The 22,198-nt window shown below is 41.6% G+C and overlaps 7 protein-coding genes and 1 long non-coding RNA gene across 8 annotated transcripts; 5 read left to right on the forward strand and 3 right to left on the reverse strand.

Annotated features, from left to right (window-relative positions):
* Window positions 1–1,417: 1,417 nt before the first annotated feature.
* LOC135945240 (E3 ubiquitin-protein ligase rnf146-like) lies at window positions 1,418–2,167 on the forward strand. The gene is made up of 2 exons (XM_065492799.1): window positions 1,418–1,562; window positions 1,725–2,167. The coding sequence occupies exons 1-2, from the start codon at window positions 1,418–1,420 to the stop codon at window positions 2,165–2,167; spliced, it is 588 nt and encodes a 195-aa protein (XP_065348871.1).
* Window positions 2,168–3,479: 1,312 nt separating this feature from the next.
* LOC135946120 (uncharacterized) lies at window positions 3,480–6,258 on the forward strand. The gene is made up of 3 exons (XR_010575488.1): window positions 3,480–3,611; window positions 3,731–3,861; window positions 3,928–6,258. It is a non-coding gene; the product is annotated as an uncharacterized LOC135946120 (long non-coding RNA).
* A 4,652-nt stretch (window positions 6,259–10,910) lies between these two features.
* Window positions 10,911–11,660, forward strand: LOC135945241 (E3 ubiquitin-protein ligase rnf146-like). Its single transcript, XM_065492801.1, has 2 exons — window positions 10,911–11,055; window positions 11,218–11,660. Exons 1-2 carry the CDS (start codon window positions 10,911–10,913, stop codon window positions 11,658–11,660), a joined length of 588 nt encoding a protein of 195 aa, XP_065348873.1.
* Window positions 11,165–12,733, reverse strand: LOC135946897 (histone H2A). The gene has a single exon (XM_065495366.1). The coding sequence runs from the start codon at window positions 12,709–12,711 to the stop codon at window positions 12,337–12,339; it is 375 nt and encodes a 124-aa protein (XP_065351438.1). The 5' UTR covers window positions 12,712–12,733; the 3' UTR covers window positions 11,165–12,336.
* A 197-nt stretch (window positions 12,734–12,930) lies between these two features.
* Window positions 12,931–13,501, forward strand: LOC135945882 (histone H2B). Its single transcript, XM_065493817.1, has one exon. The coding sequence runs from the start codon at window positions 12,949–12,951 to the stop codon at window positions 13,321–13,323; it is 375 nt and encodes a 124-aa protein (XP_065349889.1). The 5' UTR covers window positions 12,931–12,948; the 3' UTR covers window positions 13,324–13,501.
* Window positions 13,502–14,900: 1,399 nt separating this feature from the next.
* Window positions 14,901–15,329, reverse strand: LOC135946670 (histone H3). The gene has a single exon (XM_065494975.1). It carries the CDS (start codon window positions 15,320–15,322, stop codon window positions 14,912–14,914), a length of 411 nt encoding a protein of 136 aa, XP_065351047.1. The 5' UTR covers window positions 15,323–15,329; the 3' UTR covers window positions 14,901–14,911.
* Window positions 15,330–15,497: 168 nt separating this feature from the next.
* On the forward strand, window positions 15,498–15,926 carry LOC135945473 (histone H4). The gene has a single exon (XM_065493191.1). It carries the CDS (start codon window positions 15,534–15,536, stop codon window positions 15,843–15,845), a length of 312 nt encoding a protein of 103 aa, XP_065349263.1. The 5' UTR covers window positions 15,498–15,533; the 3' UTR covers window positions 15,846–15,926.
* Window positions 15,927–17,759: 1,833 nt separating this feature from the next.
* Window positions 17,760–19,022, reverse strand: LOC135945472 (histone H1-III-like). The gene has a single exon (XM_065493190.1). The coding sequence runs from the start codon at window positions 19,008–19,010 to the stop codon at window positions 18,366–18,368; it is 645 nt and encodes a 214-aa protein (XP_065349262.1). The 5' UTR covers window positions 19,011–19,022; the 3' UTR covers window positions 17,760–18,365.
* Between the last annotated feature and the right edge of the window lie 3,176 nt (window positions 19,023–22,198).

Raw genomic sequence — 22,198 nt, forward strand, 5'->3', positions numbered from 1 at the left:
GCTGAAATATCTCTCCTTTCTCTGCATGCATTAATTAAAAGCCGAGTTTTAAATTTTATAAACATGCCTCTCCAAATTTAAAAAAAAACACAACTCTGATTTTTCCTTGCAAAAAGTAAGATAAAATAGAATAAATTAAAATATGGGGTCCTTGGGAAGCTTAGACGGTCGACCTTTTTCTTCTGTACTCAATTTATTTCCAAAAACATGAAATCTTCACGAATCATGAAAAATGATGACGATTGCACTGTATTTAAAATGGGTCAATTTGACAAGGAAAAAACTTTGTCAAATTGACGATGACCGCTTTTTAACAAGCTTTAAACTCGTCACGATTTTAAGCTCTCGACTAGCATACTGTCGCTGACTAGCTTAACACTAGTTAAAACCAGGTCATCGTCAATTTAACAAACTTAAACTGTGTCGATCACTGCTGGCCTGCCGCCGTGGCGTACGCTGGTCTGCAACCCCGTGAATGCTTGCCTGTCACCCCAAATTCCGAGACAAGAAATTGAAACAGGAAACAAGAATTCCGGCAGGACAGGAATATATTTTTGAGGAACAGGACAAGACAAGAATTTTGTTTCAAAACAATCCCATTCTTGGTCTATTTTGTATCAAATATACCTCATTTATAGACAGCATTACTTTTCATTTTGATGCTACCTTACAAAATGTTTACTTCCTTTCATGTAACTATAAACATTTTTCCAAAAAAGCCTAAAAATTATCCACGACGTTTACAATTTTGCTCTAAAGCTTTATTTGAAATGCAAAAATCTTTAATTATATAGTCAGTGGTGTTCGAAAAACAAGCATTTAACGGAAACAATCAACTGTATCAAAAATAACATTTCTTAGGGGTTTCTGCGATTCTTTTTCATTTTAAGCACTTTTGAAATACTTTTTCAGGCACTTTTTGTTGGATACTAAATTCTGGACGGGATGCATACTTTTTTTCCGTTTTGTTCATAAAGGGGAATTAGATTAATTAAAAATTATATACTATATCAACAGGCACAATTTAAACACTTTGAAAAATCTGTCAAATGGAAGTTTCAAATAATTAGAAGCAAACAAAAAACAGGTATAAATATTGATCTAGAAGATCATTTTGTATATTTGAATTAAATTTAAGAAAAAAAAAGGGAAAAACAGGAACAGGACAGGAAATTTTTTTACGAATGCGGCGAAAACTACTGAGCTTCCCTTATATACTGAGGCAAAGGAGCGCGAGCCGAGACGCATGCAGACAGCAGGCGACGCTTTCATTGGCTCGCTGCGCACTCCGCGCGAACAAAGTGTTCTCGAAGAGGGGGTGGATTCTCGGGTATATAAACTCGGGGGTTGTAAAGGGAATTTCATAAACCTGCTATCACATCGAACTTTGCTCTCTCCTTCGCTCTACTCAGCAGAAATGGCAATCTTCTTGCAAGAACCTTGGGCTCTTCGGACGCGGAGCGACGATCACGTCTGCGCCACCACCTTCAACATGGCACGCACGCTGACGGACGTCGACCAGGACATCGTCAGCCTGGAGGACGAGGAAGGGGACGTCGAGAGTAAGTTTTTGTTAATAAAATAAATGTTGAAAGTTACATTGACGACAATTATATAAATTTAAGTTCATTTGCCTCCAGAATTGAACTATTAGCCTCTTTATTTATTTTACAAATTATTTTTGCGACCTTTTCTAATAGATTTCTCTGATTTTGTTTCCGCAGACGACACTCGATGTCCCATCTGTCTGCTGGCCCTGGACATGCCGATGCGCTTGCCATGTTGCGGGCATTTATTTTGCTTCGACTGCAGTTGGGGCAAAATAAAACGCTGCGCAATGTGCCGGGCGTTCCTGCCGCTGGATTTCTGGGCCACGCCGGAAGATTTCCTCAGCTGTCCTGTGCCTGAGCCGGCGACCCAGTACAGCTGGATCTTCAAAACCACATCCGGCTGGTGGCGTTTCTCTTGGCGCCAGGAGCAGGCGATTCGGCGGGCGTTGAGTGCAGGAATCTGCAAGCTCAGTCTCACCATCGCGGGCGAAGAGGCGACCTTGGATTTTCGGTCGCTTTTAATTAAGCAACATCGCAAGGTTGGCGCACTTTCCATTGCTCGCAACGGCACCTTTGAAGCTGTGGGGGTGGCCGGGCTCAAACTCTCGCCCGAATAGCCAAGCACGTCGTGACCAACCCAGCGAGCAGAGGGGTGACCGCGGTCACTTTTCGGTCACCCAACAAAAGTTGAACAAAACGTGGTTTTGTAATTTAGGCATGATCCTGAATCAAGTTTCACTGGAATTTTTTCGAAATTTGGCTTGGATCATCGAAATTGCCAGTGCCCAGTCTTGGGCACCCATCGGGCACCTTTCGGATACCGAGAGCGGGCAGGGGGTCACTTGCGGTCACGTAACAAAATTTAAACTAAGGGTGGTTTTGCATTTCAGGCATGATCCTGATTCATGTTTCATTGGAATTTTTTTGAAATTTGGCTCGGATCACCGAAATTGCCAGTGCCCAGTCTTGGGCACCCATCGGGCACCTTTCGGATACCGAGAGCGGGCAGGGGGGTCACTTGCGGTTACCTAAAATATATTAAACAAAGGGTTGTTTTGCGTTTAAAACGTGACCCTGAAGCATTTTTCATTGGAATTTTTTTAAATTTAGCTTTGACCATCTCAAAATGGCAGTGCCCAGTGTTGGGCACTCATCGGGCACCTTTCGGGTACTCGGAGCGGGCAGGGGGTTAACCATGGTCACTTGCGGTCACATAAAAAAATTTAAACAAAGGGTGGTTTTGCATGCAAGGCATGACCCTGAACCTGGTTTGATTGGATTTTTTTTATTTTTGGCTTGGACCACCTCAATTTGCCAGTGCCCAGCCGTGGGCACCCAAAGGGCACCTTTCGGGTAGCTCGGATCGGATAACTGCGGTGTGACCGGTGTATGGAATTTTTGGGTTAATTTTTGGGCAAAGAAAAAAAATGTTATTTAATAAGTAAAAATAAAAATTTTGATGCATTTTAAAATAACCACTCGAGGGTTACCTTTTGGCCACCCAATGGTTAACCGAAGCGTGGGCACTATATTTCTTACACTAGTTTTTACTCTAAAATTTTGTCAGAATTTTTTCAGTCCAGATTTTAATTTATCTAGTATAATTACACAAGTAAATTAAAATATTAACTTTGATAACCAAAACGGGTTACCCAATGGTTAACCAATGGGCAACCTCAAAATCACAATTAATTATTTAGTCCGTGTTTCGTTATTAATTATTTATTAAAAATTTTTTGACTTGTAATACTCTAATTAGCATTTTAAACTCTTTTAATTTACTCGTTTTGAGTACTTCCGTGCTCAGGCAGCATAATATATCGCGCGCGCTTTCTTGGCTACACTGGTTGACCGCAAGTGTGGCGCCACTGTCGGCAGCGGCTAGCAGCAACAGCTGCCGCTTTGCTCGCATGCTCGCTGACTGACTGTTTGTGTTTGAACTTGGGACGGTTGAGGATTGCATCATCATTGTCGGCAGAGATTTTCTCAGTGTTTTTGGTCATTTTTCGACAAATGGACTACTACAACGGATCCTTGGAAGGACGATGGATGTTTTACAAGGTAAGGGAATTATGAATTTACATAGATTCGATCACGGGGGGCTTAAAAAATACGCGCGCGTACATTTACTTAAAAATCGTCATTTTAAATCGCTTTTTAATCATTCTTTGTGTCATCAGGCTTGCACCGCGTCCCGCCCTGATCTTCTGTTTTGATGTCCTGGTCGGGAATAGCTGCCTGTACGCGATGGCCATCCGGATTTCAAGCCTGGACAACTAAACAAAACTTCTCCCGTCTCCGGTGTATCCAGGTATGCAGTTGAATGCATGGCGATATTAATGAGTAGAAAATTGATTCTTTTTATTTTATTTTGCAGGGTTATCATCTGCTGTTTTGTTTCCATTTTCAACTGACAATGAGTGCCGACAGTACATAAATGGGACTGGACTCAGGAGACGAAAAGCAACATGACAAGATACATAGTATAGTGCTGCTGGACGATGACATGAGTGTTGGGAGATAAAGTGGTAATTCTGTGTGTGTTCCATGGTTATTTTTTGTGTTAAATTTTGTGTATGTCTTCAAAATTAATTTTGACTCAAAATTTCAATATATTATTCATTTTTTGTACTAATGTTTGCAACAGTTGAATTCCTAAACAGATTTATGTGAATAGTATACAGTATGTTTGCGGCATATTTTAAATTAAAGCAATTTTCTAGACAGTTAATTGTGGCAACTAAAATTTTTAATCTATTACTTTGACAATTATCATAGGCTTAAAATCAACCATCTCAAATGCCTTAAGTATCTTAAGTCAATTACAGCTGATGGTGCCATTGTATAATTCCTATTTTAATTCCTTTAAGGAATTAATCTTGCTGCAGTGCATTATGGACTAAAAATAATTCATTTTACTGTGCTGGAAACAGTGGAAACCAAAATAAGTTCAGCAAATCACCGTTCAATTTTTATAATTATTTGTTCTGTTGCTGCATTGCCTACATATACATAATCAATGTGATAATTTTAACTATTAGTCTCATTTTTGTACTGTGCAGTTCTCCGCGGTCTATTGTACGCTATTTTTTGGGGTTGAAAATTGTTATTTTCATTTGTATATTATATTATATTATTTGCTTATTCTGTTAATGAAAGGTGCAATGTAACTTGACTGCATTTAGGTATCACCTTGGAATTTTCACAGCCAAACCTAGTTTTTTATTCTGAACAACTTTTAACTTTATAAAACTTGCAAGTCTTTCTCGACCTTTTTTTGGAAAATTCAATATTAGTGGATGTTAGTCCCCATTGATATTTTTTCAGGATTCAAGACTAAATTGTATCCCGTGAATATCTGCACAAGCACACCAGGTTTCAGAGGTGCAACAATAGTTTTGCCAGTTTTGCTTTAATTTGAATTTGAAAATTCATATCCGGCTTGAGGCTGCTCGACCGAGCATGGCCTTTACTTACCGAGGTCACCGATCATTAGTCGAGAATATTTTTACTTCTTACCATTTGATTAGACACACCAAGAGGGCCCAGGGTAGACACAATAAGGTCAAAATCGACCTTCAGGGTCTGTACCTAACGAGACCCTGAGATTAAAATTTCAAATTTCATCGAACTTGGAATCTTTTCGTAGGTTTTCGCCGCTTTACAGCTCAAATATAAAGCCAAAACTGCCGAATGACATTCCTGAAACCGGTTCTCAAAATAACTGTGGAAGCCATTAATCCTGACGTGATGTTAAATGTTGATAAAATTCAAAATCGGCAGTTTTGACTTTGTATTAGAGCTGCACAGCGGTGATAGCCTATGGAAAGACACTAAGTTCGATGAAATTGATTTTTTTAAATTTTTATCTCAGGGTCTCGTCAGGTACAGACCCTGAATATCGATTTCGACCTTTATGTATGTCTATACTGGGCCCTCTTGTTGTGTCTAATCAAATGGAATGGGTAAAAATATTATCAACGAATGATCGGCGAACTCGCCGACTAAAGGCCATGCTCGATCGAGCGGCCTCGAGCAGGTTTTTAATTTTCAAATTAAAATTGCAGCAAAACTATTGTTGAACCTTTGAAACTTGGTGAGCTTGAGCAGAATTTCAATAGGGCTCTATTTCAGCCCTGAATCCCAAAAAATCTAAGGGTTCTATCATCCCTTAATTTTGAATTTTCGAAAAAGGTCGTGAAAGGTGACCTTGACCTACAACTTGCGAATATTTTGTTCACTGAATATTTGTTCAGAATCGAAAACTAGGCTGTAAAGTGAATATTTCAAGGTGATGCCTCAACGCAATCAAGAGTTATAATCCGCCTTTGAATTTCTGATTTCATGTTCCGGAGATTTTTATGAAATTGTAATATTAGGGAACGGATGGTCATAGATGTATTAAATGTATAATTAAGTTATTGTTACTTTGCTGTATTGATATAACCAATAAAAGTGCTGCCCATCTGGCTGCCCACTGAGGGTGACCACCGGGCGGGCACCCAATGGTTACCTTTTGGCTACCTCTTACCTCGGGCTGTCATTTTGTGCTATACTGAAATTTAACTTTTTTAATGGACAGAGTCAATTGACCTGCCACCAGTGCCACCTGACAGCCCTAGATAAAAGGTAGCCAAAAGGTAACCAATGGCTGCCCACTGGTGGTAACCTCAGCCGGGCACCTGATGGTTAGCTTTTGGTCAACGAATATTCTCGGCCTCTCATTTATTACGCTCCCTGAATTCAGGTATACTTTTAACGTACATAAAAGGTGATTCTATGAATGGTCATTTAATGGGTGCCCATTTGGTGCCCGAATTCTGGGCATGACCACTCGCGGGTGCCCGAAGGGTTGGACATGCGGTATAACCAATGGGTGCCCATCTGGGTGCCCACGGGGGGTAGCCGGGTGACCGAACGCGGGCAACCAATGGGCACCTTTTGGTTGACTTTTTTCTCGGTGGGAAGTACACCAAAGCTCCAAGAAAGCCTCAAAATCAACACAAGGCTTTAAAATCGGCCCTTTTCAGGGCCAACAAATACATCTGAATAAAGTTTCAAAGCAATGAAATAATTTTTAAAATTTTTAAGTAATTTCGCCGCTTTTTTTGTTCGTTTGCCTCCATTATAATTCCAATATTACTTAATTAGAAAGGAAGTTGAGAATTAGTTATAAAATAAATTGCAAAGAAATAACCTAATTAAATCAATACCATCATTAATTCTGTCATGACGAACTACCGATTAAATAATTGAAGCAAATATATTGCTTTTCTCTTCACTGCGTTAGAGGGGTTACACCGGTCTCGGTTGTTGCTCGCTCATCCGCCGCAAACAGCAAACAGCTCACTCATTTTCAGAGCCCGAGATTTACGATGTATGTTAAAGTAGGTTTCAAAGCAATGAACCATCCATCCAATAAACTGATCTTTAAAGAGCACGGGCCATAGGCGATCGGTGGATTTCGATACAATTTGTGATTTTCTCACTGCAGCACGGTGAGATTTTCTCAACCTTGACTTGCAGTGTACTTCAAAAGAACACGTGACGTTCACGGCTATGACACGCGGGGCAAGCCAGAGCTGTACATTCCGGTCCAGGCATCGCTGCTTTCAAAGAAAAATCCCCTTGCTTGTGCGTTGCGAGCGTGTACAATGCCTTGCCAGTGTCACTACGCCTAGAGCCCCGAGTCAAAGAATTTAGTACGGCTTTGAAAGGTTTCCTTTGCAAACACAAATTTTACTCTTCCCAAGAGTATATTTCTCTTTTGTCAAAAACTTATGATGTTGTTGTGTGGTAATTATTTTTCTATTGTATATTGTGTTTGTAATTTGCAATTAGCGATGGAATATGTTGTGAGAAGATCTTCACCTTGATGTAGTGCCATGCTAAAAGTCAAATAAAATGAATTGAATATAAACGCGCCCCAACTGCTTTATCCTCTTGGCCTTTTGCTAAGAATTCTGCTTTCTTTGTTCTGTGCATGGGTTCTCACTATATTTTACTGCATGAGCATGGGGCTTGATAAATGGGAAAATTGACTGGACAGAGGAGACTTAAACAAAACGTTTTGTAAAGCTGCCAATGCGTCATGTGTATTATATCGCTATCCTTCGCATCGAGGGCATCTCTTTTAGTCCACAACTGCTGGTTGCTGCCCTAATTCTTTAACTGTTTTCCCCGTATGAGGGATGAGAATTATGCAGAAGGCGAAGCTGGCCCTTTTGTATATTTTCTGGTCATATGTATGACAAAATGTTTGATAATAATTCATTGCCACATGGAAACCATTAAAAATTATTCTCAAGGCGCAAAAGTTTTGAATATCTACGGAAAAATGTGTTTGAAAAGATAAAGTTTGTGGTAATTACCGTTTTTTAAATAATCTTAAATTTTATTTCGCAGCCAACGCCTCTTTTAGTGGCAAGATATAATTTGAACTAGCCTAGCACACGGGTCGCTAGTACGCATGCGTCCGTGTGCTTGCGCTCTAGAGCGAGCAGGCGGCAAGCCTACAGATTGAAATATATATAGCGACCAAAGGGAAATTTGGCCAGGAAAATTGAAATTTAGGAATTTTTCCTTCCTGCCTCCTTTGGAAACTTCAAGTGACCCTTGACCCATTTACATGCACCGATCGCCTATGCCACGGGCTAACAATAAACACGCAAACACACTCGAAGGGTGCTGCGTTGCAAGCTCGTCTCACGGTCACAGTTGAAGCGAGTTACGCGGCAGAGTCGTGCCCAAAAAGTAAAACTTTCAGAATTTAAGTAACTAAAAGCAGACTCGATTGTCATGTTATTATTGATATTATAATTATCTTGATATCGACACACATTTTAAAAATTTTCGATGCATGTGAATGCACCAGGAAATCAAAGATATTGCAAGCAAATTTTTTTATTAAGTAACATTGCTTTTAGGCCACATCCACCATCTAAAGACGAAACCTTGATGCGTCGTTCCTCCCCTTCCCACCATTGTTACTTTTGCAGCGAGTCGCAGTACCCTCTGTCGCTCGCTTAAAAACGCTGAAAAAGCAATTAAATTCGGCCTCGGAAACGGTCTTAGATCGGGATACCCTGAGAAAGGTCGTTTGGGCATTCCCTTCGTGAGCGCTGTCGTATAAGGGAAAATTCATCGATTTGAAAAGAATAAATCAATTTTTAAAAATTGAATTTATGTGGTTTACTACCAACTACGCGTGAATCCACTGGGATATATAGTTCTGAAAACGGACAAAATTCCATCGCCTGCTTTTTTCTCCCCCTCTTTCGCCCACCCACATCGCCAAGAAAATGGACCACACACCATTTTCCTTCCAATTTGAGAGAATTTTGTTGGAAATCATTGTTTGCGCGTATAGCTATTTTCGGAGGGGTAGCGTTCGTTGTGCGTGAAAATAACAATAGATATACGCAGCGGAGGTAAAATATTGCGTTTCCCCTTGCGCTGTGCGCTGGAAGAACGACGAAGGTAGTGAAAAGCATGACGTTCATTATCAGGTGTTGCGCATCACGAGAGATAAAATTCAAGCTGACGTTGGCATTCTAGAGAGTGTAGTGTCGAAGACGAGGAACTTAGGACAAGCCTTTACTTAAGTCACTAATGAACATTTTTTGTGTTTTTATATGTGATTTATTTTAGATGTGACATTATTGCATTGTTGTATTTGATTTTAATTGTAACTCATGATATGGACGTATGTGATGACAACGGAACTGGTCGAGGAATAAAAACGACGAATTTCTCTTTGTTGACAACGAGGATGAAGCCTGGGTTTAATTATATTCAACATTTTTATTGTGTTTTGGCCGATATGTGAGTTGCCTCAATTACGCATGATCGCAGCCAAAAGAGCAGGCTTCAATCAGTTAAATTTAGCCAAGAATTATTGGTAAGTGATAAACAAAACGAATAAACGTGAATGTTCCAATATCTGCTGAAATATCTCTCCTTTCTCTGCATGCATTAATTAAAAGCCGAGTTTTAAATTTTATAAACATGCCTCTCCAAATTTAAAAAAAAACACAACTCTGATTTTTCCTTGCAAAAAGTAAGATAAAATAGAATAAATTAAAATATGGGGTCCTTGGGAAGCTTAGACGGTCGACCTTTTTCTTCTGTACTCAATTTATTTCCAAAAACATGAAATCTTCACGAATCATGAAAAATGATGACGATTGCACTGTATTTAAAATGGGTCAATTTGACAAGGAAAAAACTTTGTCAAATTGACGATGACCGCTTTTTAACAAGCTTTAAACTCGTCACGATTTTAAGCTCTCGACTAGCATACTGTCGCTGACTAGCTTAACACTAGTTAAAACCAGGTCATCGTCAATTTAACAAACTTAAACTGTGTCGATCACTGCTGGCCTGCCGCCGTGGCGTACGCTGGTCTGCAACCCCGTGAATGCTTGCCTGTCACCCCAAATTCCGAGACAAGAAATTGAAACAGGAAACAAGAATTCCGGCAGGACAGGAATATATTTTTGAGGAACAGGACAAGACAAGAATTTTGTTTCAAAACAATCCCATTCTTGGTCTATTTTGTATCAAATATACCTCATTTATAGACAGCATTACTTTTCATTTTGATGCTACCTTACAAAATGTTTACTTCCTTTCATGTAACTATAAACATTTTTCCAAAAAAGCCTAAAAATTATCCACGACGTTTACAATTTTGCTCTAAAGCTTTATTTAAAATGCAAAAATCTTTAATTATATAGTCAGTGGTGTTCGAAAAACAAGCATTTAACGGAAACAATCAACTGTATCAAAAATAACATTTCTTAGGGGTTTCTGCGATTCTTTTTCATTTTAAGCACTTTTGAAATACTTTTTCAGGCACTTTTTGTTGGATACTAAATTCTGGACGGGATGCATACTTTTTTTCCGTTTTGTTCATAAAGGGGAATTAGATTAATTAAAAATTATATACTATATCAACAGGCACAATTTAAACACTTTGAAAAATCTGTCAAATGGAAGTTTCAAATAATTAGAAGCAAACAAAAAACAGGTATAAATATTGATCTAGAAGATCATTTTGTATATTTGAATTAAATTTAAGAAAAAAAAGGGAAAAACAGGAACAGGACAGGAAATTTTTTTACGAATGCGGCGAAAACTACTGAGCTTCCCTTATATACTGAGGCAAAGGAGCGCGAGCCGAGACGCATGCAGACAGCAGGCGACGCTTTCATTGGCTCGCTGCGCACTCCGCGCGAACAAAGTGTTCTCGAAGAGGGGGTGGATTCTCGGGTATATAAACTCGGGGGTTGTAAAGGGAATTTCATAAACCTGCTATCACATCGAACTTTGCTCTCTCCTTCGCTCTACTCAGCAGAAATGGCAATCTTCTTGCAAGAACCTTGGGCTCTTCGGACGCGGAGCGACGATCACGTCTGCGCCACCACCTTCAACATGGCACGCACGCTGACGGACGTCGACCAGGACATCGTCAGCCTGGAGGACGAGGAAGGGGACGTCGAGAGTAAGTTTTTGTTAATAAAATAAATGTTGAAAGTTACATTGACGACAATTATATAAATTTAAGTTCATTTGCCTCCAGAATTGAACTATTAGCCTCTTTATTTATTTTACAAATTATTTTTGCGACCTTTTCTAATAGATTTCTCTGATTTTGTTTCCGCAGACGACACTCGATGTCCCATCTGTCTGCTGGCCCTGGACATGCCGATGCGCTTGCCATGTTGCGGGCATTTATTTTGCTTCGACTGCAGTTGGGGCAAAATAAAACGCTGCGCAATGTGCCGGGCGTTCCTGCCGCTGGATTTCTGGGCCACGCCGGAAGATTTCCTCAGCTGTCCTGTGCCTGAGCCGGCGACCCAGTACAGCTGGATCTTCAAAACCACATCCGGCTGGTGGCGTTTCTCTTGGCGCCAGGAGCAGGCGATTCGGCGGGCGTTGAGTGCAGGAATCTGCAAGCTCAGTCTCACCATCGCGGGCGAAGAGGCGACCTTGGATTTTCGGTCGCTTTTAATTAAGCAACATCGCAAGGTTGGCGCACTTTCCATTGCTCGCAACGGCACCTTTGAAGCTGTGGGGGTGGCCGGGCTCAAACTCTCGCCCGAATAGCCAAGCACGTCGTGACCAAGTACACCAAAGCTCCAAGAAAGCCTCAAAATCAACACAAGGCTTTAAAATCGGCCCTTTTCAGGGCCAACAAATACATCTGAATAAAGTTTCAAAGCAATGAAATAATTTTTAAAATTTTTAAGTAATTTCGCCGCTTTTTTATGTTCGTTTGCCTCCATTATAATTCCAATATTACTTAATTAGAAAGGAAGTTGAGAATTAGTAATAAAATAAATTGCAAAGAAATAACCTAATTAAATCAATGCCATCATTAATTCTGTCATGACGAACTACCGATTAAATAATTGAAGCAAATATATTGCTTCTCTCTTCAGTCTTCACTGCGTTAGAGGGGTTACACCGGTCTCGGTTGTTGCTCGCTCATCCGCCGCAAACAGCTAACAGCTCACTCATTTTCAGAGCGCGAGATTTACGATGTATGTTAAAGTAGGTTTCAAAGCAATGAACCATCCATCCAATAAACTGATCTTTAAAGAACTATTCCGTTTATGTTATGTTTAAGCAGGACAGTTAAAGTTTAAACAAGAGTCTCACTGATAATAGAGGTAAATTAAATTAGTGTTTGAGACGTCTCGTATTGCTTTGTAAATTAACGAGAATTATTTGGGTGGCCCTGAAAAGGGCCGGTTTCGCCGTGAACCTGCACGGTGTGAGCTTAGGCCTTCTTGTCGGTCTTCTTGGGCAGGAGGACGGCCTGGATGTTGGGCAGGACACCTCCCTGGGCGATGGTCACGCCGGACAGCAGTTTGTTCAGCTCCTCGTCGTTGCGGATGGCCAATTGCAAGTGTCGGGGGATGATGCGTGTCTTCTTGTTGTCGCGGGCGGCGTTGCCGGCCAACTCGAGCACCTCAGCGGCCAGATATTCCATGACGGCGGCCAGGTAGACGGGGGCGCCGGCACCCACGCGCTCGGCGTAGTTGCCCTTGCGGAGCAGACGGTGGATGCGGCCCACGGGGAACTGGAGTCCCGCACGGCTCGAGCGGGTCTTTGCCTTTCCCTTCACCTTTCCTCCCTTTCCGCGTCCAGACATGATGAGTTTCGGTTTTCGGTGACGTGCGGCGATATCAGACGAATGCGGCCAAAACGGCTGAGCTTTCTATTTATACTGAGGCAGGGGGAGCGCGAGCCGAAACGCATGCGCCAATCAGAGGGCAAGCGACGCTGCTATTGGCTCGCTGCGCACTCTGCTTTTCTCACATAAATACGCAGGCCTTAACAGCGTAAGCTCATTCGTTTCTCAGCCCGCTGACCTACGACGTGCATCACCATGCCACCCAAAACTTCGGGAAAGGCCGCCAAGAAGTCTGGCAAGGCCCAGAAGAACATCAGCAAGTCGGACAAGAAGGGAAAGAGGAAGCGCAGGAAGGAGTCGTACGCCATCTACATCTACAAGGTGCTTAAGCAGGTGCACCCCGACACCGGCGTGTCCAGCAAGGCCATGTCGATCATGAACTCGTTCGTGAACGACATCTTCGAGCGCATCGCCGCCGAAGCCAGCCGCCTGGCGCACTACAACAAGCGCTCCACCATCACGTCCCGGGAAATCCAGACCGCCGTGCGTCTGCTGCTGCCCGGAGAGCTGGCCAAGCACGCCGTGTCTGAGGGCACCAAGGCCGTAACCAAGTACACCAGCTCCAAGTAAGGCCTAAGATCGACACAAGGCTTCCAAATCGGCCCTTTTCAGGGCCACCCAAATAAATCTGAAAAGTTCCAAAGCAACGAACCTAATAATTCGTAGTGATGCACTAAGCTTCTTAGTGTTGTTGCCTTCTTTTACTAAAATATCAATATTTCTTAATACTTAAACGACGGAAGAATTTAATATATATTATGCATGTTCAATAAATTGCAAACTTGGAAATCAACAAGGTTAGACAATGCTATCACCCGCAGCGAATCTTCGATGAAATAAATAGAGCAAAGTAGACATCACCAAATGTTTTTGACTATCGATATAAATCGATATATATCGTCTGAAAAAATATCGACGTTAAAATATCGTCCTATATAACCTATGTTAAGCCACAAAAAAACATCGATAAAAATCGATAAATATCGTCAGAAAAAATATCGATATTAAAAATCGATTTTTATTTGGCCATGTCTAGAGCAAAGATCTTTTGTTTCTGCGTTCACCACGTTTGAGGTGGTAGGCTGTTCTCGGCAGTTAGCTCCTCGTCTGCCGCAAACAGCCCGCTCATTGACAGAGCCCGAGATTTACGTTACGATGAATATATGGTTTCAAAGCAATGAACTATCCAATAAATTGAGTTTTTAGGGAGCTATTCGACTTCGACGCTGCTCTTTTTCATTTTTTTTTATTTTCCTACGATATGTATTTCATATAAATTAATTGTACACAGCGAGTTACAAAGATCGATGTATATTATATTATTTCCTGAATTTTTAAGTCTATGCAAACCTTAACACTCATAAATAATGACGAGTTTTCTTCCAACAAGATGAAGCAAAAAGTTGGTTTTTCTTGTCCCCTCGTTCGCCATGCTCGGCTGTTGACGTGTTGACCACTCGGTAGCCGCGCAAACAGCTCGCTCAGATGGATCGTCGCTACATGGCAGGTCCTTCGAGCTCCGTTGCGCGGCTGTGGCGCTGCTGACGTGATGCTCTCTATCACCTGTTTCCCGCTCAACCGTCGCTCCCAAAGCGCTTTCCAACGGTCGTGATTGAGCAAAATACATAAAATTCTTAACTTACAGACTTACTGCGGAACAAAATACGTCTTATCGTGTAATAGGACTGACTGACGGTCTAAAATAATTGAATTTTATTCTGAAAATGGTTTCATTTTCATCAACAATGCTGGTTGAGCAAAGCAACATAAGTACTTGCCACATGTCATTAAAATTCATAGTAATTTCAGTTAGCCAGGAATGACGAAATATCCAATAATGCGTAGTCAAAATGTCGGACATTCCTAGAGCTACAGGAAGTTTGTCAACGTTCCTAATAATTCTGGAGCGAAATATCAGCGTCGAAAGAATACTGCGTAGATTAATCTAATCAGCTGCGAAGCTAATTACGTTAAAGGGAGATAAGCTTGCGATAATTTATGCCGCCGTGAAAGAATAGTATTCGCAGCGTGATCAAATGAAAGCGACCAGGTCATTTTAGTTATTTATCGAGGACCAAGGTAGTATTGCTTTGTACTGTAACGAGAATAATTTGGGTGGCCCTGAAAAGGGCCGATTTGTGGCGCGAAGCTCTTCGGCTTAAGCACGCTCTCCGCGGATGCGGCGGGCCAGCTGGATGTCCTTGGGCATGATGGTGACGCGCTTGGCGTGGATGGCGCACAGGTTCGTGTCCTCGAACAGACCGACCAGGTAGGCCTCGCTGGCCTCCTGCAGGGCCATCACGGCCGACGACTGGAAGCGCAGGTCCGTCTTGAAGTCCTGCGCGATTTCACGCACCAGGCGCTGGAAGGGCAGCTTGCGGATCAGCAGCTCAGTGCTCTTCTGGTAGCGACGGATCTCACGAAGCGCCACTGTGCCGGGTCTGTAGCGATGGGGCTTCTTCACGCCACCGGTCGCCGGCGCGCTCTTCCTCGCGGCCTTGGTGGCCAGCTGCTTGCGGGGCGCCTTGCCTCCGGTCGACTTGCGGGCGGTCTGCTTCGTGCGGGCCATTGTTGGTCTTCGATGTGCGTTACAAAGAATGTGAGTCTCGATATCAGAGCGCTGACTTTATACAAAATCCAAAGCACCAAGCCCCGCCTCTCGACGCTGATTGGCTGCCGGCCTTTTGCATCTCCCGGCCCCGCTCACCGACTATATAAGCGCCGTTCCCCTGCGTGAGTTCATCAGTTTCGTCGACTTCGTCAGCAGAAACAGAAGCATCATGACCGGACGCGGAAAGGGAGGCAAGGGACTCGGCAAGGGAGGCGCCAAGCGTCATCGCAAGGTGCTGCGCGACAACATCCAGGGCATCACGAAGCCGGCCATCCGCCGTCTGGCCCGTCGCGGCGGAGTCAAGCGCATCTCCGGCCTCATCTACGAGGAGACCCGCGGTGTGTTGAAGGTGTTCCTCGAGAACGTGATCCGCGACGCCGTCACCTACACCGAGCACGCCAAGAGGAAGACCGTCACCGCCATGGACGTCGTCTACGCCCTCAAGCGCCAGGGCCGCACCCTCTACGGCTTCGGCGGCTAAGCTACCTTCACCCCAGCTTGGCACAAATCGGCCCTTTTCAGGGCCACCCAAATTCTTCTCGTTTGGTCACTAAGCAATAACTTAATAATACATCTATATCACTTACAAATATATATACCTATGATGTATTGATTAGTGGTTGTGATCCATAATATGTCATCCATGAATATAAATAATATATGTATTTGTTAATGGGCAGGGGTGTCTGGAAGCTGCATGCAGCTATCAAATACATGAATTTGGGTTCCTCATTCCAGTATCTTAGGGGAAAAGCTCTGATTGGCTCGGAGCTCTGCGCGGACGCCGCGGACGTAAGCTCAAACTCAAGTATTGTGCTGTTGCGTATGCTACAAAGTTCTTGCGGGGAAAATAAGAACTGAGACAACGTGTGCTTTGTATCACGTGACTCTTACGGACCAATCAGAGCGCGTTTTAAGGGAAGGGTAGGGACTTGTTATGAGGCACGTTTAGAAACCTCGTAAGGCTCATGTAGTATGTAGGTGTGTGTGTCTCAGTCGGCTGCGAGTGTGAGTGTTGTCCACGTGGTTTTCATAAGCGTCTGGAATTTCACTGCAAAATTGTAAATCGACCACTACAACTGGTAAGAAACTAATTGTAATACTTAGTGATTAGGATTAAATTAAAAATAAATATTTTTAATTTTCTACTGTTTTTAGAAAGTTTTTATTACAAGTAAGTGTTTGCCTTTCATTAAAAAACCAATGTTATATTATAATATCCGGCCTGAAATTTTCTCGTTCTGTGCGGTAAATGCTCCAAGATCCATTTTTTGAATTAATTGATATTAAATGTGCAACAATGAAAAAAATTAAAGATAGTTATTTTATTGAAAAATCGGCGTAATGTTTGTGTGTTTCAATTTGACTTATTTGTAAATACTCATGATGTTAAAGTAGCTTTATTACTGTACTGATGTATAAATGCAAATAAACTATCTAATCTAACACTCCAATTCGAAAAGTGTTTTTAGAGTACCTAGATTTTTTTTTGATTTTTTTAATGAGCCACGAATCTTTAATTTTTTATTGAAAGAGTGTAACACCTATATGGACCATTGGTCCAGAAAATTGATGAAATTTTCAGTTTAAATTTCCAGCTGATAAGCAAAACTATATCAATTAACTTTTAAGAGAAAAAATTCTTCGAATATAAATTAAATTAAGTGCAAGAGCAACTCAGATAATTGTAAGTTTGATATCGTGTCAGTTTGACCGAAAATTACTCACAAGGGAACCCTGGGTACGGAATACTCGCCGCCAATTTTTGGTATTAAGTGCAGTATGAAACGAGCACCAATTAAAATTCTTCTATCTAGCATAGTTTACGAATAACAGAGCTGCAAAGATTTTCTAAGTGTCTACGTGCTGTGGTAAAACCATTAAGTATTATATCGAAAGGTCCGAAAATGTTTGGTTTTTAAAAATCTGGGAATTTTTTAAAAGAACTGGTACGTACTTTGAAACATTTCGGAAATTTTTAAAGACATTAATTTTTAATTACTTTACGTTACTTTTTGAAAATTGCTCGGATTTTTAAAAACCAAACATTTTTGGAATCTGTACTTCACGCCGATTCCAAAAATGTGCATTTGACTATTTTCGCACCCTTTCGATAATCTTTTGGTTCTTCCAAGTGGAGGTTTTGAAAGTTAAACAGAAATGTTTGACATCCTCCATCAAATTTCAAAGCTGACCGTAAGTTTCCGAAGAGTTTCATATGGAGCGTCCGTGAGCAAGCTAAGAAGTTCAGCATCCACTGGCAGGTGGCAGGTCGATAGCTTTTTTCAGCAAAACAGGCCGTCTTGGAGTTTGTTGCCTGTTACGCCCACGACAAACTCCGACACACGCCCCTCTTCGCCTCCCTCTGAACGTGGGCGTAACAGGCAACAAACTCTAGACGTCCTCTGATTGGCTGAAAAAGCTTTCGACCTGCCACCTGCCAGTGCATGCTGAACGTCTTAGCTTGCTCACGGACGCTCTATGTGAGTGTGCAGCTAAATCGACCAATCATGGAGCGTGAATTGTGACAAAATTCTTAGAAATTAAGAGGACCGTGACTCCCTGCTTGATTTACCATTATTAGTGAGGAAATTCAGAACTAATCATTTTGCAATTAGTTGCAGAACATGCCAGCAGTTCCCGCGCAATTTGCTATACTGGGGCAGCCAATCAGCGTCGAATATTTTTCGAGGAGCATATTTCCCATTAAAAGCGGAGAATCCTTGCTTAAATTCAATTACCTTTTCATGTGTTTATTTGATTAAAGGATTTCATACCTTTAAGGTATAGCATAGATGCCTGGAAAGGAACGAGTTAGAGCGATTAATCACAGAGGAACTTAAAAATGAGCACCTACATACCGTAACCACCCAAGGAATGAGACTGAGTGGAATGAACTATTAAAAATGAGTTTTTGAATTGCTTTCGGGCTTTACACAAAAAGATTTGGTAGCCCTGAAAAGGGCTGGTTGGGTGAAACCCAGAAGATGAAGTTGTAGACTTAGGCCTTTTTGGCGGCAGCCTTCTTAGGGGCAGCCTTCTTCGCGGCGGGCTTCTTGGCAGCGACCTTCTTAGCCTTAGGGGTCTTGGGCTTGGCGGCGGCGGCCTTCGGCTTCTTTTCCTTCTTTGGCGACTTCGTCTTCTTCAAGGCAGCGGGCTTCTTTGCGACCTTCTTCTCGGCCACGGCCTTCTTGGGCTTGGCGACTTTCTTCACTCCAGTGGCTTTCTTTGGCTTGGCAACTTCTTTTTTGACTTTCTTCTCGCTTACAGGCTTCTTGGGCTTGACCACCTTCTCCTTCTGAGGGGCGGCGGCGGTGGCGCTCAACTTGAAGGAGCCGGATGCACCCTTACCCTTGGTCTGCACCAACTTTCCGTCGGTGACGGCAGACTTCAGGTACTTACGGATGAAGGGTGCGAGCTTCTCGGCGTCGATCTTGTAAGTAGCAGCAATATACTTCTTGATCGCCTGCAGAGAGGAACCTCCACGTTCTTTCAGGTTCTTGATGGCTGCGTTGACCATCTGGGCCGTCGGAGGGTGCGCGGGAACAACCTTCTTGGCGCCAGCGGCCTTTGGGGCCTTTGGCTTTTTAGCCTTGGTGGGGCTCGCAGGAGCGGGAGTGGCGGCGGGTACAGCGGTGTCGGCCATGGCGGTTTTGAAGCTGAAGGGCAACTAATGTCAGCTTATAGTTCACACTTGGATTTATACTCTGCTAGGGAGCCGGCGTGTTAAAAATAACCACGCCTATTTGCGCATGCGCGCTGGTGTTCAGAACACTAAAATTGTGCGACCTCACGGCAAAAGCGTCCCGTGACTGCATCCAACTAGTGAATCTTCGCTGACTTTGCCGGCTTGCCACGGCCCACCGGTGGGCCGTGAAGGGCCCAACGCGATTTTAATGGATGCAGACTGATATTTGCTATCAGGTAATATGAATTTCGAAGCAATTGTAAAGGGAATTTCGGGTTTAAATGGGGTGAAAATAGGGGGAAAATGGAAAAAAATACATTTTTCTGCTAAAACAATTACTTACATTCCAATTTTTTCCATAATCTCGGCTTTTATTCGGTATTTTTTTCATTCCCGATTGTAGTCCGGTTTCTCAGCTACGATTAGAGACCAAACTTGGCCGGATATTCCGAAAATTACGGTTGTTTCTTGGGTTGAAGGCAATTTTTCTCGAACACGACGTCTGGGTAGGAATGCTGTATACGCATTGATGGTTTCGATCAAATTGGCATTTCAACCTTTTAGTGTATTCCAACCAAGATTTTGTTTACATTTGACTATTCCAGATGGTTACAGTGAAGAAATACAACTTGGAATGATTAATAAAAAGCATTAAATTTGCACTGGCTTACAGAAATCGTCCGCACACAAATTGTGATTTTATACCCACACCCAAAACTATTCTCTGCGCGTGCTGTCGCGTTTCTTTATTACTAAGAGAACCATCGTTGTTTGCTTTACAAATCGTATTATTTTGTTCAGCAGATTTTTAAAATGTAAAATGAGCAGAAAATGATGCTGCAAGCACAGTTTACCTACTCTGATGTTACTTTATTTTCGTCAACGTTTTCCTGAGGGCTACTTATAGTCATCCCTTACTGAAACAATTTTATATTCGTGACTGTATTTTCAGAATTAAAGTATTTGCACAAGAAGTTAAACACGTAAACTGTTGAGTTTTTCGCATTTTGTTAGCGAATCTCGCCTCTCGAGACATGAATTTGCTGGAATTGAGCTCTAGATTACCTGCTGAATCTAAACACGCCTGTCGCCGATAGCGCGACTACCTCCTCCTACTAGAGCGTATCCCAAGACAAGAAACCGGAAACCGGAATCTTGTCCTGTTCCGGTTTTTCGCACGGAACCGGAAATATTTCATCCAGAACAGTACCGGACAGGATTTTTATTTATCAAATAATGTTCCAGTTTTTTCCATTTTCTAATAATAAATAATAATAATAAATATGGCCGAAATATTGCAAAAAAGAGAGCAAAAATGTCTTAATTTTCAGAGTGGTGTTAATTTTAATTTTCGTGAAATTCCACTTCAAATTTTTTTAAAATAAACATGAAATTTTTCGAAATTTTTGGTTCTTTGATCCTCCAAATCTTTGGTTCCAACCATCAGAATTGCAACAACTACCCACCGTTAGACTCGTCTTGGCTTCCACTAACTTAGCCAAATTAAGTGTTAAGGGGGTGCTTTATCAAATCCTCTTTCAAACCCCATTGCTTCAATTTTGATGGTAAAAATTTTATCAGGTTACGTCTGGGATTAAAAATATTTTGAACTAACCAAAGTTCAATCTAAATAAACACCCCATCCCTTCTTTCAAACTTAAAAAGAAAAATATTTTTAAATTATGTGCAGTGTAGGATTGTTCCGAAAAAATGCGGGTTTTAGCGAACTCCAAACCGAAGACTGAAACTGAAAACCGGAATCCGGTCCTTTTCCGGTTTTTCACACGGAACCGGAAATATTTTAACCGGAACCAGACCGGACAAGATCTCCTAGTAGCTGAAACAAGAACCGGAATAACTTTTTTCCGGAATTGGAAAGACAAGATTGGAAAATCTGTTCTTGAATACGCTCTCGCTCTACTCCCTTGGGCTCGCTCCAGCCGCGCGCGGAGAAAAACAGAAACATACCACCCATAATCAGCCAGATTATTTAGTCTTGAAAATACAGCTGTGGCAAACAAACTCAGGAATTCTTCGGGGGTGTCCCAGAATTCCCATATAATAGCGCAGCGAGATTTATGATTTATTCTGCCTCAACTCATTCGAAGCAGAATAATAAATGGCAGACGTATTATTCCGGAATCTCCAAAGTTAAAGGGGACGAATCTTCTTAAAACACAAATTTTACAATTTCGTCTGGACCCCCTAATCGGCAAAACTGTATATAGTTTAATTTCAATTCCACAAACAAAAATCGGATATTTTGGAAAATATGGTTAACCTAGAACCTAGTCTGGTCTCCAAAAAATATGATCGTGATATATTATATATTTTAACATGCATCTATACGCACTGGAAAAGCTGGCCCAGCGGATAAAGGCAATTTAAATAGCTAATACCGTAAGGCGGGTAGGAGTTGCAATTGGAGATCAGACTAGCTCAATTATATTGGTCAACAGGAGTGACGCGCTGATGTGGGTCTGAGTTCGAGACGGGACAAACAGATTCAGAAAGGGATGTGAAATTCTTCAAGTACATAATCGGAAATTATTGTAACCTATAACTGGGAATTTTTTATTTTTCTAGCCTCGCTTTACTTAGCAACATTAAAATTCTATAATGCAAAATACATTTTCAGTTGTTGCATCTAAATCAATTCTAAAACCGCCTACTATAATCACCTAAAAAATCTAAATATTAAAATTCGGTTCTTATATTTAAATGTATATGAGGCAATTTACATATTCTGAACGAGGAAATCATCCGTTAAATAATTTTATCGCTTAATTCTAGCACCCGATCTAAAATTAACAATGATTTAAACTGTAACATAAATTTTCATTTTTATATCCACTCTCGCGTATTTAGAGAAATCTCATTTTAAAACATTTATATAAAGTTTTAAGACAAAGCAAAAAATAATGATTTTTGTTAATTGGAGAAAAAATATACCACGACCACGCGCGCGCAGCAATTATTGGTATGTATACAATTTTTAAAAGGAATATTTGGTCGCAGGGGAAGGGTTACCAAATAATAATTATTTTTTAGACAGACTGGTTTAATTCACCAACAGGACTGTAACACAACTCAATAAATTACAATTAAATTAATAGTTTTGACATTAACGACACTTATTACCCCAA

The sequence above is a fragment of the Cloeon dipterum genome, chromosome X (assembly GCF_949628265.1).
Source record: "Cloeon dipterum chromosome X, ieCloDipt1.1, whole genome shotgun sequence".
Taxonomy (NCBI): Eukaryota; Metazoa; Arthropoda; class Insecta; order Ephemeroptera; family Baetidae; genus Cloeon; species Cloeon dipterum.